General features: G+C 34.3%; 1 protein-coding gene across 1 annotated transcript; it reads right to left on the reverse strand.

Annotated features, from left to right (window-relative positions):
- Positions 1-836: 836 nt before the first annotated feature.
- On the reverse strand, positions 837-8,941 carry LOC124362157 (dual specificity protein phosphatase CDC14AB-like). Its single transcript, XM_046816403.1, has 4 exons — positions 8,073-8,941; positions 2,733-2,862; positions 1,857-2,035; positions 837-1,156 (listed from the first exon to the last, which is right to left on the reverse strand). Exons 1-4 carry the CDS (start codon positions 8,858-8,860, stop codon positions 862-864), a joined length of 1,392 nt encoding a protein of 463 aa, XP_046672359.1. The 5' UTR covers positions 8,861-8,941; the 3' UTR covers positions 837-861.
- Between the last annotated feature and the right edge of the window lie 9,620 nt (positions 8,942-18,561).

Consider the following 18,561-nt stretch of genomic DNA (forward strand, 5'->3'; position numbering starts at 1 on the left):
TATTAGAAAGATTCATTAAAAATAAATTTTAAATGATTTTTCTCAAAACATTTAAAATTACTATGCAAATGCAGAGAAAATTGAAAAATAATTCTGATCTAGGGAGGCAAATAACAAATATGGTCACCGAGTTGTCAATGAAAGTAGCGCGGACATCTGTACTGGTCATGCGAGTTGTGGGGACAAACTATGACAAAACTAATGTGAGATGTCTGCAACCTTGGTGTGGCTAGTGCTGCTGGCCTTGTGAACGCAAAGGGTTAAAAATGGTTTAAAAATATGTTTTTACTTATATGAGATTGTACATGTGAATTTTGAGTTTATCTCCAGTTCACCTTCCTCTTAATGCAGCATCTAGACCCTGATGCTGTCACAGATTTGATGTCTGGAGTTGTGTTCATCTGAAGAGATCCAAAAAAAGTTAGTGACAAAGAAGCTCAAAATTAACCTATCACGTTGTTTCGACATCAGGTGCACAATAGTGCGGTACAATGTTTTAGATACGGCCCCTAAGCTCGGTGGAGCAACCGAGTCTTTTTAAACATAACAGCTATGGTGGGAAATGTTGATTCATTGTGAACAATAAATTTAACTCCAGTTCACCTTTCTCTTAGTCCATATCTGTTAGTTCAAAGTTAACTCTATACATTATAATTCATTGTTATTGTTACTCTTTATAGTCGACCCTTTCTTTGGATATCTTCATGAACATGACTCCAGAAATCAAATCTGTGACAGCTTCACTGTCTAGGCGCCCTTCCCACCATAGCTAAGTTAGATTATACATATTTCTTATATTCTGGTTTAGACCAAGAAGGAAATAAAATGCTCAAAAGTTTCATGTTGTAGGTTCATTTACTTTTAGTGCGTCTTTTTCAACACCTTCTTGAAGCTCTTGACTGTCTGCTGCATATCCCGCCACCGCTTAACAGCATTGAGTTTGTCCCCCTGTGTCTCTGTCTTGCTGCTCGTCGCAGTAGGAGATGCGTGCAAGGATGGGTGGGGGTAGAGAGTGGGGGTGGAACCTTGCTGCATGTCCCTGCAGTCACATGAAAGCCCCTCCACACTCTGCATCTGATTCGGTTCTTTGTTGCGGAAGCTGTAGATACCGTACTTGTGGTTATGAATGCGATCTACACCCCCGTGATAGCGCAACCTGGGGACACACTTAATCAACTCAACTTAATCTGAATTAAATGTTTACAGTTACATAAATATATTTTACTGCTACAAATCCCTAACTATTTCATAATTCTATAACAATACAGAGCATAAACACAAACTACTGCATCATTAAGTATAAAATAAGAAATTATCTATTACTTAGTTTCATGTGCATAGTTTTTTTTCTTTTTACAAATTTCCATTTGAACACTTGTTATTTGTTAAACTCTCTCCCAGGTTGGACAGTCTAAATCCATATGAAACCAAATTTAAATTTGATTTTGTGGTCAAGGTCTAGTTCCATCCATCTTATTAATTTCTCCTCCAGCGCTAGTCTTGTAGAAAAATTCTCACAGAATAGCATTAATGACAATTGTTTTAATAGATTATTAAAAATACTGATTAATATAGTGTGTGTTTTGTATTAGACTCAAACTTGCTCTGTATTTGTGCATTAAACTACTTTTTAATATAAACAAAATTATACAATTAAGCACGGAGTACCTAATGGTCTAAGTTTTATTCAGTAATGCTGTCATACACCATTATACAAATCTTACATTTTTTAAACTGAAGATGGAGAGTAATTCAATAATAACGTAGAAACCTATGTATGTTTTGGTATTGCTTGCTAGTCATGAAACCTTTGAACCTGATTTTTGAAAAATATGAAATTCAGTGATTTCACTTACCGGTACGAGTCACCCATGTTCCAAAGGGCAGGTTCCATCTCCTCCAGCCAGGTCTGCTGGTAACCGATAACACAACCTGGACGACAAATTCGCATCCATGCGATAGCTTCCAGCGCAGTCATCCGATAATGTTTGATGAGGTAGGCTCCGATCAGACAACCAGTCCTCCCCAAACCTGCCTGTCCCACACAAAGTGTTATGTGTTGGATAAATACCATGGATTTGTTTGATATGTATCAATAATGTAAGGTTATGATTGAAAGGATGATCATGTGAAAGAAAATTAAATGGACAGAGTCTGAAATAAATTGACTGGAAAACATTGGGCATTCACAAATTGGGTAGCATTTTATATGTGTTGAAATCTTTGTCTGCTACTGTTATCAAATTCATGTATTATTTTTTAAATGTAGTAGTAAGGTGTTACCATTTTATTGCCAGAACAGCTCATCCTGGGATAATTATTACAATCCAGTTAAACTAATCTGGGAACAGCAAGACAGTTATATTTGTTCGTTCGCTAGCCCCAATTTATTGTGGAAGATCTAGTCTGGAATAGTAACAGATGCTTCAGTATAACAGGAGAAGGCTAATAGCCTAGTGTGCAACTGGAGGACTAGCCTCCACCATTCTTTTTGTCTTAAAAGTATTCCAGACTATTACTTACTCTTTATTTAATTTTAATTACACAATGCAAAAATAAAGGACTGACCGCTCGGATTCTCAAATCTTATTCTTGCCACACAGAATGATGATCTGCACAATTGGAACTTCCTTAATAGTTACAAGAAATAATTAAAGTAGAACATTAAAATCATCTCCCCAATTGTATCCAATGGGTTGTTATATTATTAATCTGGTGCAAAGTGACAATACCTTGCAGTGGACGGCAACTGCACCTGAAGCGTTCTCTGTAATGTCAAAGAAGCGTGTCACAATCTCATGGGAGGGAACGCTGCCATCTACAAAGTATAGCTCGTAGTGTGCCACACCAGCGTTGCTAAAACTGTACACAGAACAAACTGTACATTCAGTTTTTATAGCTTTGAAACAAGATTTAATGTGACTAGATCACACAAACAGTTAAGTGTGAATGGAGGGAGACTACCAATCCAACCTGCCAAGCAGACTGTACTGGTGCCTATCTTGATTTCATAAGAAAAAATGTTAAACTTCTATCCTCTTAATTTTGGTCATTGAGTTATATATAATAAATACGATTTTAATTTAAAGAAGTAATCTTAATTAGAATAAATGGTAGATATGATTTAAGAATTCTGATAATTATTATTAATGTTGTACATAAAAATAAACAAAGCAAATAAAAATGACGAGTGAACAAAAATTAATAAAAATAGGATATTACTTAGTGAAAATGGATTTTTCTATCTTTAGTTTGGAGTTAGCAAGTACCATATGTCAATGAGGGAAATACCATTTTGGATTTTGTCTGTAAACCACCATTCCATACCTCATTGAGCTTTAAAAACACCTATAAAAAACTAAAATGAACAAATTCCACCATTTTCAACACTTTAACTGAATAGTCTATGCTGTGGAGAATTGAGAAAATATTTTATAAATTAATATAATTGGCTTATTTTTTTTTTTCTTATTTTTGAAAGCAAGTTTTAAAACAGAGAGAGGAGTAAGGCAGGGAAGCATATTGTCACCTTTCCTTTTCAATATTATAATGGATGAAATTATTCTAGAAGTACAAGGAAACAGAGGAGCAGAAGAACTTAAGACAATAGCATATGCGGATGACATAATGATATGGGAAAATAGGGAAGAAGAGTTAGAACGAGAGTTAAACAAATGGGCAAAAAGTGGCGAAGAAATATGGTTTAGAGATGAACATACAAAAATGTAAAGTAATGAAAGTAGAGAGAAGGGATGGAAATAACAAAGACGTGTTAGTTGAAGGAAAAAGACTTGAAAAGGTGAAGGAATTCTGTTATTTAGGAAGTATCATAACAGATAGGGGCACAATAAGAGAAGAGATAGGAAACAGAATATGGAAGAGTGGAAAGTTTTTCAATATGGTAAAGAAGATTGTGTAGAGTTGGAACATTGGGAAAGAATCAAAAGTATTGATGTATAAATCTTATTTCCAACCAATTTTATTATATGGAGCAGAGACGTGGACGTGGACTAAAAATGATTTAAGCAGATTGCAAGCTGCAGAAATGAGATTTTTAAGAGGGATAGAGAAGACTACAAGAAGAGATAGAATAAGGAACGAAATAACTAGAGAAAGATTGAAGGTAGTTTCACTGCAAGAGACAATGGAAGGAAGAAGAATACAGTGGATGGGGCATGTGAAGAGGATGGGAGATAATAGAATGCCTAGAATAGCACTGGAGAAGGAGGAAGGAGGAAGAAGACCAAGAGGAAGATGGGAGGACCAAGTGTGGAAAGACATAGAGAGAAGGGGACTACAGAAAATACAGGTGGATGAAGAGGAGACCTGGAACGATAGACTAAAGTGGAGGAGGCTGTGTACGACGACCCGTGAGAACGGAAACGTCTGACGATGATGATGATGATGAATATAATTGCCTGTTTACTTAAAATGTATTAATGCATAAATATGTCTTAAAAGTCGTTTGGGCGTATAATATTAATTTTAATCATACCAGGTTTGTTTAAAACCAATTAAAATTATTGTAATTGTAATTTTTGTTGATAATACTCATGCAAGCATATCTGTCACCATTCCATAATTGGTTTCCATAAAATGTGGGTGTAATGCCATGAATATGGCTCACTTCTCTGCTACTTACTTTATTGGACAATTTATTTTGGTAGTGGTTTTCAAAAAAAAAATTGTTAGTTGTGTAGGTTTAAAGTAGTAGGTGTGTTTGTTTACGTTCACTTTAGAGAGTTAACCAAAGAAGCATTGTATTTACCTGTACACTAGTACCTGTATGTACTTATTATTTGTAATATTTACATTATAAGACATTGATTGACAAAGAATACTATTGTAGGCTTTGCACAGTTAGTAATTTAATTAAATATGAATTTCTTAAAGAATAATCAATTTGTATGCTACATATAGTTTGTTTATCTCTTATTAGTTTGAATGCAGTTTGAGTGCATATATTTGCTTAGATATAATAAAAGCAGATTTAAATAATGTTGTCAGTTAGTCTTTTAGTCATTTTAATTCTCCATAATATATATGCATTATCAGTAGTAAGAAGTAGTATTCCATTCATATATAACTTGTGGTTATCATAGAAGTTTAGGTTTTTAGAAATTACTGCTAGTATTTATTAACAAAACAAATAATATAGTTGATAACTCTTACTATTATTTATTATAAAAATAAGGGTTTAACTGTGTAAATGGAGTAAAGTAAACATAGTCAAAGATTGATTGACTATTAGATTGGCAATTAGATGTATGTTAACCAAAGTTCACAGGGAAAAGAAACATAGTGATAACAGAGGAAAATTTGATTTAGCTCAATATAAGGAAAATTGAGGTACCGGTACAGGTTGGTTACAACAACAAGAAATTAAACAATTTTATTAGTGGATTAGATAATATTTTATCAATGATGCTTAAAACTACATTATTTCGGTTACAAATAAGAGTTTGTGAGGATTAAATAAATTAGCTATTGACGGTTTAATGTTAGTTTCTCTTTTATTGCCATTCTGTGCATCAGGCTAAAAGATGAATAATAGAAAATTGCTTTCTAATCGCAAAAATAATTATGAATATTTAAATGATTTTTTTGTCACTGTTAACAGACATTAAGAAAAATGCTTAATAGCAAATCCTATGGATGGTCTAATTTAAAATTGGCCTATCGTTTAATAATAAGATTAAAAAATTAAAAAAGAATGAATTTTAAATATAAATGTATAGACCCATCAGTACAACTAATTAATACACTTTGATGCTTTTCTGATTGTAAGATTGCTAAAGATAGACTTCTTTTAAGGCAGGTGAAGAGCAAGAGATTTGCTGTATCGTGCAATCTTGGTACTATCTGAAAATTAATTGAAAAAGTTGTTTGTGGCCCACTGTCTACTTACATAGAAGAAAAAACTCTTGTGTGAACGGCAGTATGGCTTCAGAAAATCTAAATCAACCAAATTTGCTGTAATTGATTAAGTAAAATGATAGTGTTCATGCAATGGAAGCTGGAGAGACAGTTGTGGGGAACTTTGTCAATCTTAGCAAAGCTTTTCATCGTGTCGATATTGATATATTAATTGCAAAACTCAAGTCACTTGTTTTTTCGAGTAGGTTTTGCTTCGAGGTGCCACTGAGATACATCATATTGTACCTTAGTGACAGACACCAGATGACTAAAATCCAACATTTATAAAAATTGAATTTGTCATATAAAATGAAAGAACAATTTCAAACAGTGTACCACAGGGACCTGTGTTTGGGTCTCATTTTCCCTTACCTATATAAATGACAGAGTAGATGACACTCAAAAGGTGACCTCTGTATATTTTTGCTGATGATACATTTGTTGCCTCCAAGCATAATGATTGTAACGTATTAGAAGTACAGTAGAGTCCCGTTAATCCGACCTAATTGGGACCGAGCCCTATTCGGATTATGTGATTGTTCGGATTAACCAGAATTACAGAAAAATACGGTTTTTAAACTTGAGAATGGGTCTATTTTGTTATAGTATTATCAACATTGTTTATTAAAACATGTTTTCTGACTGTTGCATTGTATTTCTTGACAAATAAACATGTTTGCGAATACGAAGCACATTTACCGTATTTAGTGTGAGAGTTCTATTGTTAAGCAATGTGAGCGTACTGGATATTGTACGGGTCCACGCGTCATCCAATAGACTCTCTTCAATGCGACAGAAGACAATAACTGAATTTATGTCTTTTAACAATTAATATTGTACTCAATAATAATATCAGTACTGTACACCCAATTTGTGTTTGATTTCACTTCTTAATATAGTAATTTAACTCATACTTAACCTATAAGTTTCAATTTGGTACTGTACCTGTATTTAACTTCATTATTTATGTACTGTACCGTACACAATTTGTCTTAATAAAATACTGTATGTCTATTTAATTAAAGTTTTCTTTGTTTATGTACGAAATGATGCACCCATTTTCATTTTTTAAGTAATTAGTTCCCATAACTGTGCATTATCGTTATAAATAATTCCTCCTGGACCTGTTCGGATTAACCGACGTTCGGATTACACGTGTTCGGATTAGCGGGACTCCACTGTAGTTATATTCATAGAAATAAAAAGCATGGCAAAATATGTTTCACTTCTCTTAAATAAAATTAACCAAAATTATTTATATTTGTCCAGATCAAAAGCACCCATAAAAATCCTCAATGACTCACTGTCTGTGTTGGAGACAATCAGCTTGAGGTCACTCAATCAGTCAACTTTCTAGGGGTGAGTTTAGAAAAATGTTTGGAGTTGAATGAGTTGGTGAGGATCTGATATAGGCTGGCCAAGGGTATTTTTACCCTTAGAGGATTGGATGGGCTAAAAATTTGGCTCTTCATAAATCAGTATATCATTGCTTGCTTGAGTCACACATCTCCTACTCTATAAATTTCTGAGGAACCTCAGAATCAAAATTAAATCAAATTTTTGTATGGAAAAAGATGTATTTATGGAATGCCCCCTAAACAAACACACTATCAAGAATTTTTCAAAAAAGTAGGAAACCTAACAGTTTCTACTGTTTTTACATTTTTGATTTGTCAGAATATATTAACAAACCCAATAATATACTAATAAAAATCATGAATAAAATAGGTACCAGCCAAAAACATAAATTTATTGTCTCATAGACAAAATTTTTTGAAAAGCAACCTATATATTTTAGCTTGAAATTTTACCAAGCATTATCCATCAGGATCAAAACAATAACAAATCAGAAATTTGGAAATGCTTTCTGACAGAAGTTTTTTAATAGTTCAAAAGAGGCCAATCAAAGACCCACTATATCCTCAGCTCTACTCTTAACCTATAGGAAAGAAGATCTTGTCCTATTAATTGATAGTTGTTATTAAATGTCCAACGTAACTTTAAATGTCCAATTTCAATATATAAATATATTTATCAAAATGTCTAGCATAAGGAAAACTCTTTCTGTGAAATCTACACAACATCGTCTATGTTTGTTAATATACGCATAGAACAATTGTTGTACAAGTATAATTGATAAGCAAGGGTGTACTCACGACTTGGAGTTGTACATCTTGACGTTGAGGCGAATCACAGTATTGACCTTGTTTTCACGGAAGTAGTTCAGGTAGTACTCTGGGGCGTGGTAACACTCCTCCCCAGGACTGTCGACGGGGCCTGAGAATGCCAGAAATTTCTCAGGCACGATCCAACTGACATCTCCGTTCTTGATGTTGTCCATTTTCTCGTACTCGTCGATATTGAAGTCATCGAAATTAACGATGCCGAAGAATACTGCCTTGCGGACCGCGTTGAGGCAGTCGATCAGCCTCACTTTGAACTGGGACTCTCCCATGCTGGCATCCTGGAATGACGTATAAGGGTATTTCAAGGAGCAAAGACGATTGTAAGCTTCGTTCGGAGTCATCTTGAGGTTTACGATAGCATACACGGCGATTAGAAAAGCGGCGTTGACCCGTTTCTTCTCGTTGGATGACGTAAAATGCACGATCACCTTGGAGGCCAGAGAGGGTGATTTTAATTTGAAATTCATTTTGTTTATGTACTTGGCGACGGCAGCCAAGTTAAGCGGACCGAAATCCGCGTAATAGTTATTGTAGACCAACTCGTCGTCCGTGGTGAAGTAATGGAAGTCGGTGGTGTTGCGGTGAGTCTTGTTGCGGAAAGTGACGAAGTAGAGTCGGTTGGGGATGAACTCGGAGACCACCAGCGCATGCTTGTCAGCCTCCAACTCACTCTTGGGGCAGGTCATGGTGTCTGTGTGTGGTGGAGGTGTATGTGTATGTGTGGAGTTTCGAGACAAACGGGAATTTCGATTGTTCATGCACCAGTAATTTTGATTTGAAACCGGCCTAATTAATCACCCATGTTTTCGTTTTGTGTTGTCAACGTTACGAATCATATGTTAATTGTGACGGAACAGATGTCATCAAATAACAAGCGGCAAATTTGGAGAGGATGTTAGTATTCTACGTAGAGTAAAGAATATAATATGTAGAGTGGAAGCCAATGTTAAAAAAGTTAGTTCCAAAGTTTGATTACCATGCGGTCTTGCATTGTGGAACCATCTCTAGCTTACCGGAAACAGGCTGTTCTAATTCCGTCATCTTCCACAAGGCGCGCAATTTCATATTCACCAATATTTTATTTGTTTTATTTATACGCTGAAAATGTTCAATTGTTCTTAATAGCATTTTTATCTCCTGTCGTGTAATATTTATCGTGGTTCGATATTAGAGAATTGGGTAAACAATGTATACAACCTAAACATGTAGTTTACATTACATTAAAAAATATAAATACAAATACAAAATTTGGCGACGTGAATAAATCATGCTAACATCAGTTTTATATAATGAAAACTATAAAGGATATGAATTATAATTAACCTTACTAATTTTTTTATCTCGTTCGGACAATACTTTGACGTTAAGAGCTAAACACATTCAACAAATTAAAAACGAGGTACCTTGACTAGAGCTCCTACACAACTAGTGTCCATAGACGAAGAATACCATAAACTAACCAACTCATAATTTTACTCGCCGAATGGAATCCGTAAGAAATCTGTAGATTTTGATATGAAAGGAATAAGAGTATAAGTGTAAACTGATCGACGGGAAGGCCGAGACCAAGCCCGGTTAACACACACCTGGTGAGCGTTTTCCTTCTTATTCGGCTACGAGAGCTGTTACTCACAACCTAAACATTAGTTAATATTTTATGCAGATAAGAATATGCATTTTTGTGCGTCCGTTTTATTTTTAAATAAAGCTAAATTTCAATACCTATTATTAATTTTTTTCCTAAGTAATTCACATGAATCTTTTCAGAATTAAATGTTCTACAAATCTGTTTAAGAAAAAAATTACCTTTATTTAACATTTATGGAAGTAATCTTACGTTAAACACAAAAATGTGTTATTTCTTTGCACCAATTCTTGTGTTTTACGTAAGATATCTCTGAAAGTATTGCATTTACAGCTCTGGGACGAATTTTAATAAATTTGTCAGATATAAAAACATAAACAACAATCGTATTTGTATCTTTGTAACTACCTTTACCATTTTTATACGGCCTGTCTTCACCAAGGGTTATGAAATCCGGGCGAAATCTTTCGCTAGGCGTAACTCGCTAACGAAGCGTTTCCGGGCATATGGTTATATGAACTTTTTTACTTGTTTTTAGCTATAGAATAAGCTCTCGAGAGATTGCCGTTTAGTTTTGAATCACCCTGTATTGATACTATAAATTATTGTTTCACGTTTATTGCGGAATCTACTTTATTGTAGCCTATGGCAATATATACATGGAAATCGAACAAAGGTGTTTAATATACCGTAACAATAAATACACTAATTAGAATTTGTGCAATGTGGTAGGTGAGGGAAAGTAGGATCTCTCGTTTTCGGTGAGCTATGGATGATACTACAACGCGAGAGTGTGTGATATTCAAATTTAACATGGACTTGCAGTCAATATTTTTTATTTGTTACTCTATGGCCGAGAAGTCCAAGCGAAAAACGTTAATAAAAACGAGTGTTCGTATAGGCTGCAATAACAAATCATTGTTCGTAACTTTAGTAGTGGTATTTAAAAAATATTTTTATATGTGAGAATAGATCATTCAAATGTACTGAATACCTACACTAAACATTTGTTGCAGAAAATCGGACAGAAAACTTGGAAGCTAATTTCGCGAATGTGCAATGAATGTGCAACGACTATTGGAAATATTTGTATTTAGTTTCGAAGTAGGATAAAGAGAGAAACACTTTACAAAGAACGTCAGATTGTGCAATAATCTTATAAAAAGTATGTGGCCTAAGCTTGTTCTTATAAAAAGTAATTAAAAGCGTTCACTGGTGTTCATACGAAAACATTTACAATAGAGATGGTATATCAGAGTGAAGAGAGGAAGGGGGAGGGGGAGTACGTGGAAGCTTCTGTCTATACGGTTACAGACTACTGATCAACTCTACCGAGAAATCTCACCACCGACGCGCGTGCTGGCCCAGTAGAGAGATCAGGTGCGACGAGCACGTTTTGGCTCTTGTTGCGTCTCGGCAAATCAGCCATTTCGACTAAATCTTTCACAGTTCTGTTTTCTTGGACTAATTGGTTTAAACATTCCACGAAATTGGTTTAAAATCCCTCCTGCAGTGAGAATTAGAAGGCTGTCTACTACATAACCCAGCAGCACATGTGAGATACGTGCGTACAGAGTATAGAAAAATTGTATATTGTTGTAATAATTGTAGAGAAACCATAAATTATTTTTTTTATTTAACACTATGCAGTTTTAAGGTTGACTGGTTTTATTGCCCCATATGCAATTGAGAAACTATTTATATGAATCATAAATATAACTTTGAGGTTTTTGGCAAAATATTTATTTTGGGTTGTCCTAATGTTGAGAAAGTCGATTTTTACAAAGAAAAATAATTAAAAAGTGGCTGAGTTTGCCACTAATTTCTGGTTGTGATCCTTCTTGAGAAACCATGTGTGAGATACGTCTTCTCGTAGTACCGGAAGTACCGATGACTGGTTAACACGTGTGGGTGCCTTTCAGTTTGACAAAGGGAATGGTCCAGTACCTGTGACTCAGAATATCTACACTGACTGACTAACTGGCTGATTGAGTCTGGCATTTATTCCGCGCAGCACCTATGATAACTCGGACTCGCGTGCTTGTCTTTCTGTAGAAACGTGTTACCATAGTACCAGATGTGCCTCCTAGTTGCGCAAGGTTCTGGTGTTGGGTTGGATTCCTGTTGGTAATGGATGCCCCCACCCTGTACGCGCCAAGAAAGTGTTGACACACTGACCTCCCTAGGGTCAGTTGATATCTGCCTTGCCATTCCTCCACAGCAGTAGGAGTCGTGCGTACGGAGACGTATGGAAGGGGGTTGATAGTGACCCAACCCCCCTCAGGTTATACCAGTGCAGAGCATAGCCTGTGTATGACTCAACGCAGTGAGGCAACGCTGGGATGTACACAAGGTGTGCGTTAGTGTGTGATAGTGATCACACGGATTGTTTAATTAACTAGATTTTGGCCTATAGGTGTAAATGAACACCTCCAGATCATCTTTCGTTATTTACAGATTTACTCTCTTATTTGTGTTATACCATATTTAAGTAGGTAATGTATTGTGATATCTCAAAATAAATATTTGGATTAAACCAATTGGGGTAGTCAGAGTTGGAAAGATTGGTTTCGTAAACAAGTCTGACTGTGTCAGCGCACGCGTCAGTGACTGTAAACCCTGCATCACCATTACTAAATATTAAATGGTTGAGCTCGTGTTTATGGAATTTAACGTATAAGCAGTGATATGTGAACATCTATCTCCATACTATGTTTTTATTTTTAATCAAATGTGTTTTCTACAACGCCATATGTAGGATATGTAGTTAGGTGCTTAAACACCACAATGATTTGTCGGTGCTGTTAAATCTAAGGTATCAAATCCTTCTGCTTTTTAAGCATAGCAAATTTATACAGATAAATAATGCATACTCGATATCGTTCTTTTTTTGTAACTCAAGAAAAAATACTTAGACAATTATCATAAAAAACAACAATTTTTTGAATACATTAAAATCCATAACTAATCAATGATTAAATAAATATATATAAAAGTTTAAGATAGGTAACTATTACGAAAACAAAAAGAAACACTCAATAATGTCTAGGAAAATATGATTGGTTACAATTGTTGCAACAAACTTTTTTCCTTTATTTATTGAGCCCATCGGTAAAATTGTTTTTCCAATTCAGTCATGATAAATTTCAATCCTTGTAATTGTATTTAAATACTTACAACGGCTAAGGAACAAATGTCTCCAGAGTTCTTAATCTATAATATTATATATCTGGGAACTGTACTAATAATTTTGGCAATCTCCATACTTATGTACCTATTGCTATACCTATCATCAAGAGAGAAGACATTATCAATTCAATTATTATACCTATTCCTATATTTATACATATAATAAAAAACTACTATTATAAATAGCTATTATCAATTTAATTATTATAGCTATTGGTAGATTCTATACATATCTTCAAAACGTAGACATTATTAATTCAAAATATATATAAAATGAATTTATTATGAAACTATCATTGAGTGACTGATTAGGCACTAAATCTCTACGAATGTGATATTGTACGCTAATTTTAATATTTTATGTAACCGAGAAAACAAAGCATTTCTCGACTCTCTTAGGCCATACATGATCATAGATATACGTAGTGGGTTTTAATCAGAAACAGTGTTTTACTAGGTACATAATATAATATAAAATTTTGTATAGGATATTATTCAAAAACATTATCTATACAGTTAAAGTTATGAACAAAAAACACCCAAATATTAAAAAAGTTTACGTTTTCTAAAGCTTTACATTGACACAGTTTGGTTTTTTAACATTTTGAACTTAATAATGGATATTATAAATGAAGGAGGGATACATTGCTTAGATTTGCTAGCATTTACTATAAGATTTTTATACCAATATTATTGAAATACAATATTATAACAAGCTGTTACCCGCAGCATCGCAGGAAATTCATAGGGTTTGTTCGTGCAAGAGCAAATTACGAGGTTCAAGTGAATTATATTTTTGACGCCAGTGTTGAGTTTGCCTTGTTGCCACGATCAAGAAAATCAGTAAAAAAGTTTATATTTATTGTCATTGTAATTTGCTCCATTCTTAGTACTTTTGTTCCATAGTTGATTTTGCTATATTATCCCGATCAAGAGAATATATAATTACATGCACATGTCTGATAGCCTACTTCTGTCAAAAGACAATTAGGACGGGTTTTAGAACAGTCTTTAAATTTATAGTAAAAGTTGTAACTTTGCCTTTTATATCTGTATTACAGTACTGACCAAGCACTGCATACTTAATATTTGCTCATATGTACAGTAAGAAGTATATTTTTACTAAAACATTTAACTATCTTATCTGGATATTTTCTTATTTTGTGCTCAACAGCGGTTTCAGAAAATGTTGAAATAGAAAGTGTTATTACTATCAAGATTACTCTATGCTTTCTACTATAAATGTAAACATATTCAAAATAGAAGTTAAATAAATTAAACATATGTTTATGCTATCATGGTTTGTTTACAGATAACAGTTGATTACATTTAAGGGGGGTCTGTTCGCCTATCTCCGTAATGTTAATTATATGTAATTTTTCTAGAGTTGTGTTGAACCTACACTGAAATGTTTTATTTTATTTTATTAATCATGTAATACTCTAGTCACTGACACAAGGATTTTTGTTTATTTTTGTATTTTAATTTTTCTACAAATTTTTTAAAAACTTGTGTTAAATTTCAAGTTTTTAATTCAGAAATTTAATTTTTATAAGCCCAAAAAATTAAAATTTTACAAAATCCTTGTGTTAGTGACTAGTAAATACTAAAACAAAACACACAGTGAAAATTTCATAAAGATATCTTTAACAGGTCCTGAGAAAACTTACATCAAAAGTTAGAAAATACAAATTTTGGGAAAACGCGATTGAAAAAATCGTTGTACTAACCTACAGTGAACTTGGTAACATCAGTAGCTGCCAGTGCTGTAGGCTGGTTTGTCTGCTTCATCCTGCTCAAATTGGTCCTCTAACTTTCTTTTCTTCAATGCCTTAGCCTTCCTGATTTTCTTCTCAAGCTCATTTGCAGCTAATTCGGCTTTCTTGAGTCGCTTATTCTCAAGGCTTTTCATTGCAGCAACCAAAGTTTTACCAGGAGAAAGTTTAAGCTCATCCATTATTTGTACTCTACTTATCAGGGCCATTATTAAATGTGCTTATAGCTAAATAAGTCCCATATTTTAGCACGGGTAGGCTAACAAAAACCCTTTTTGGTATTACAGACCAAATCACATTGTTCAATGATTCGTTTTGAGTTTTGTGTTTTGCCCTTCACACATTTTTGCAAAAGCTCAGGATCAGCCAAATCCCTAAATATTGGCTTGATAGCAAGCATAACAGCTTTTGGCAAATGAAAGTGTTTGCTATGATCATACTCAGTATTATCAAGTAAGCTCTGGTTGAACTTACACCACGTTTCCGTCTCCTTTTGGGCAAAGCTCGTGTTGGGGTTGTTCGTTAGTCGATAAGACGTGGAAAAATTCAGCCCAAACTGCTTGCTTCATTTCCCTTACACTTGATGTGTTCCGACGTATAGCCAGTCCATAATAACTTTGCAGTTGATGAACAGCAGCAGTAGTAAGTCGACCTTTTCCGGACATAGATTTGTTATCTTCAAGGAGGGTTTTACCCGACGTACTTTTTATTTTGAGTAAACGTGTTCCCATTTCTCTTTTGCACGTGGCCTATGCATTCAAGTTTGTTTATTTTTTTATTTCTTCTCTATAAACTTGAGCTTCATTCACTGATGCATAGGCCCTTTGAGTCTCCATCTCCCCAATTAGTTGAGGTAGCGAACATTATATTCCGGCTCTGACCTCCGAAAAACCTCTAAAGCGCCAGCGACCTCCATTCCTCCGCTGCTACCCTGATAGTTTGCTTTACAGCTGACTACATGAACATTTTCACACTTATTTGGGCATTTACAAAACTTTGAAAGGATAGATACATCTAGTACTTTCCCTGTATCTATTGATGTTAGAGAAAAGAATGCCATTTGAGAGACATGGCCTCTCTTTTGCCATGAACCGTCTAGTGCAACGCATAAGTTATGTCGGTCCCCATCATTACTGCTCACTGCTTCTTCTACGGCGTTTCTCATACTTTTTTTACACGTATTTTTCTGCTACTGTGCCTAAAACTTGTTCATGGTTTTCTATAATGAACTGGAGGAGGAGGGAAGATTTAGAGTGCCACACAAGATTTGGGCTGCTGTGTGGCCTTTGCCAATGCTGCGCATACCGTGCCACAAGACGTAGGTTCAAGTCGTAAAGAGTTACAGATTTTCCATTGATATTTTCAGTGATTTTATTACAATTGTCAATAGACCTTTTTTTGTCCGTACAGTTTGGGACAATACACTGAGAAATTTACTGCAAGTCCTTCAACAGACCGCCTTTCAAAAATCAATTTGTGCTTGCAACGACTGCATCCTGCGATTTCATTTATGGCTTCGGCAAGCGAATTCAAATCAAATATGTCATATGCTAAAACCTCATTCTTCTGATTATAGTATTCAAAATTACCTTGAACTTTCATTTTTCTAACAGAAGAACTAGGGGTGGTAGGATTATCAGAAGTGTCAGTGCTGGTGGTAGGCCTGGGCAAAGTTTCAGTATTGAGGTTATACATAGCCTCAGAAGATCTATCAAGGCTAGATTTAAGTCTTTCCAAACATGCTTTCTCTTGGAATAACACTTGAAACGATTCCCGATTTTCTGTTTATTTCCCATGTTAACTTGAAACAACAACTAATATTCACAAAACTCGAATAAGTAAACTGTCACTTTGTAAACAACACAAATTGAGAAACACTCTCACTGACATCACATAAACAAAGATCACATGACAAATAGTACACCTGACAGAGACAAAAATATACATCAAAAGCAGGGTAGCCAACATAACATAACAATAAGGAAACAAGAATAGTAGTAGTATGTATGAATATGATTAAAGCGGTGGGCCACCAGCGGGGCTGCCTCTTTCACCATAAATTGGTTGCAATGCTTTCGAAAAACTTTCTTTTCAATAACTTCTAATAAAGATAGAAAGAAAATAAGCACACATCTTTGAAAAGGTGAGGTTCTGAAGAATATAAAACTAAAAAAAACCAAAAAAAACTCAAAAAAATTAAATTTTTGGTACGGACCCGCCCCCTTAACAGGCTCTTCCGCTGTTAATCCATGATTAATTTTAAAGGATTACGTTAGATAAAATGCATACATTTTACCAGGTTAATTATTAGAGAGGGCTTATTAGCCCTAACTTCGCCTGGTAAAAAGACATCAATTGACCTTAACTTAAAATTTGTTTTATTTGAAACATTTGTTTACAGTTCTCGTTTCATTAGTGTTTCAAAAACTTACTAAGAACGTATTTACTTTTTAAATGTCTTATTTCAAGTTTAAAACATTTTACTTCATAAATGATTAAAATTCGGGATTTCCTGAAAAAATATGTACCGGTATTGTTTTCTTGCATTTACTTGATAAGAAAAAAGTTTTTTATCAAAAAGGAAACCCTATTGAGCTTAAGGAATGGGCTTGAATTCAAAAATACAGAAGAATGTAGTCACTTTCATACTGACAAATCTATACATATTTATGAATATTTTTTAACTAGTATAAAAATGTATGTTGAGAAGAGTTAAATATTTACAATAGTGATTATATAAAAATACACGTGTTGATCACAAAATTTTCTGTTGGAACAAAATGTTGACGTATGTGTGAAACCGCTGTCATTATTATACTTTAAAGTTTATTAAAGTTTACCGGAGAATATGTAAGTGTTGCGGACTAGGTCGACGTCTACATTTGACCAAGCCCCTGTGACTGACACAGCCTGGCAACCAATCATATTTTGTAATGACGTCACTGTCACTCTTTGTCCTGCCCTGTGTTTGACTTCCTTAGTAAAGCCGATAACAAATTGGTAATCAAGAAGCCGACCGCGTGTCTGAAGTGTGACCTCCTCAGCAACAATCCTCAGCGTGGAGTTAGTCACCTCATCCTCACTCATCATTTGTCAATTTCCGGACCGTGAGTTGACCTCAGACAGACGGACACCGCGCCGTGACTCAAGCTTGCTCAATACACTCTGTCAATAAAAATGCTCACATTATTCATCCTTAGAGTTTGGCATGCCAAGCGTACATTGTATCAAACCTTGCGTAAACAATGCTGGGATTTGGACATTGCATTACAACTTCTCTTGGAGTGAAAACAATTTTTTATTACTTTAATTACGATAATTACAGCTACTACAACCGGTTTGACTAGAAGAGGTAGAACCACGCTTTACTATAGGCTAAGTAAAGACATTCTCAATTTCTTCCACTTAAGATTAGATTTTTTTTTAATAAATACATAAATTTAAAAGCTGATTTTACATTTTGAAATATGTTAAATTGAAGGGATGGTACTAATTAATGTAGGCTAACTGAGTTGATGGATTAACGTAATTACTAAATTAAATTATTTTTTATGTGCAGTCGGTTTAATCTTGGCCTATTGAAATGTATCCATCTACTAGTTGAAGATACAAATATTATTTATTTTTAATTCGTGTATTTTTCATATATTTTTCTGACTTTTAAAATCGTGCAGAATTTTTTATAAAATTAATAGTAGTTTTTGTATTTTCCGTAATATTTTCCTCGTATGAAGTAATTGAGATTACCTTATTCATATTTCACTAGAATTATAATGTCAATTATAAATATAACTTCAAGAAATAAATAAAAGTTACAATTAAAACATTTTTGTTTTCTGTATAATTTAATCAATATCGTAATCGTAGGTAAAACCTCACATTTTAAGAACTTTGTAAATAGCTTTAGCGC

The sequence above is a fragment of the Homalodisca vitripennis genome, chromosome 1 (assembly GCF_021130785.1).
Source record: "Homalodisca vitripennis isolate AUS2020 chromosome 1, UT_GWSS_2.1, whole genome shotgun sequence".
Classification (NCBI taxonomy): Eukaryota; Metazoa; Arthropoda; class Insecta; order Hemiptera; family Cicadellidae; genus Homalodisca; species Homalodisca vitripennis.

Excerpts from the sequence above, each read along its gene's own strand:
- LOC124362157 (XM_046816403.1), bottom strand. The coding sequence starts at position 8,860 with ATGAACAATCGAAATTCCCGTTTGTCTCGAAACTCCACACATACACAT. Across the intron at positions 2,036-2,732 it reads CAGTTGCCGTCCACTGCAAG|GCAGGTTTGGGGAGGACTGG; the intron begins GTATTGTCACTT and ends TGTGTGGGACAG. Across the intron at positions 1,157-1,856 it reads AACATGGGTGACTCGTACCG|GTTGCGCTATCACGGGGGTG; the intron begins GTAAGTGAAATC and ends GTGTGTCCCCAG.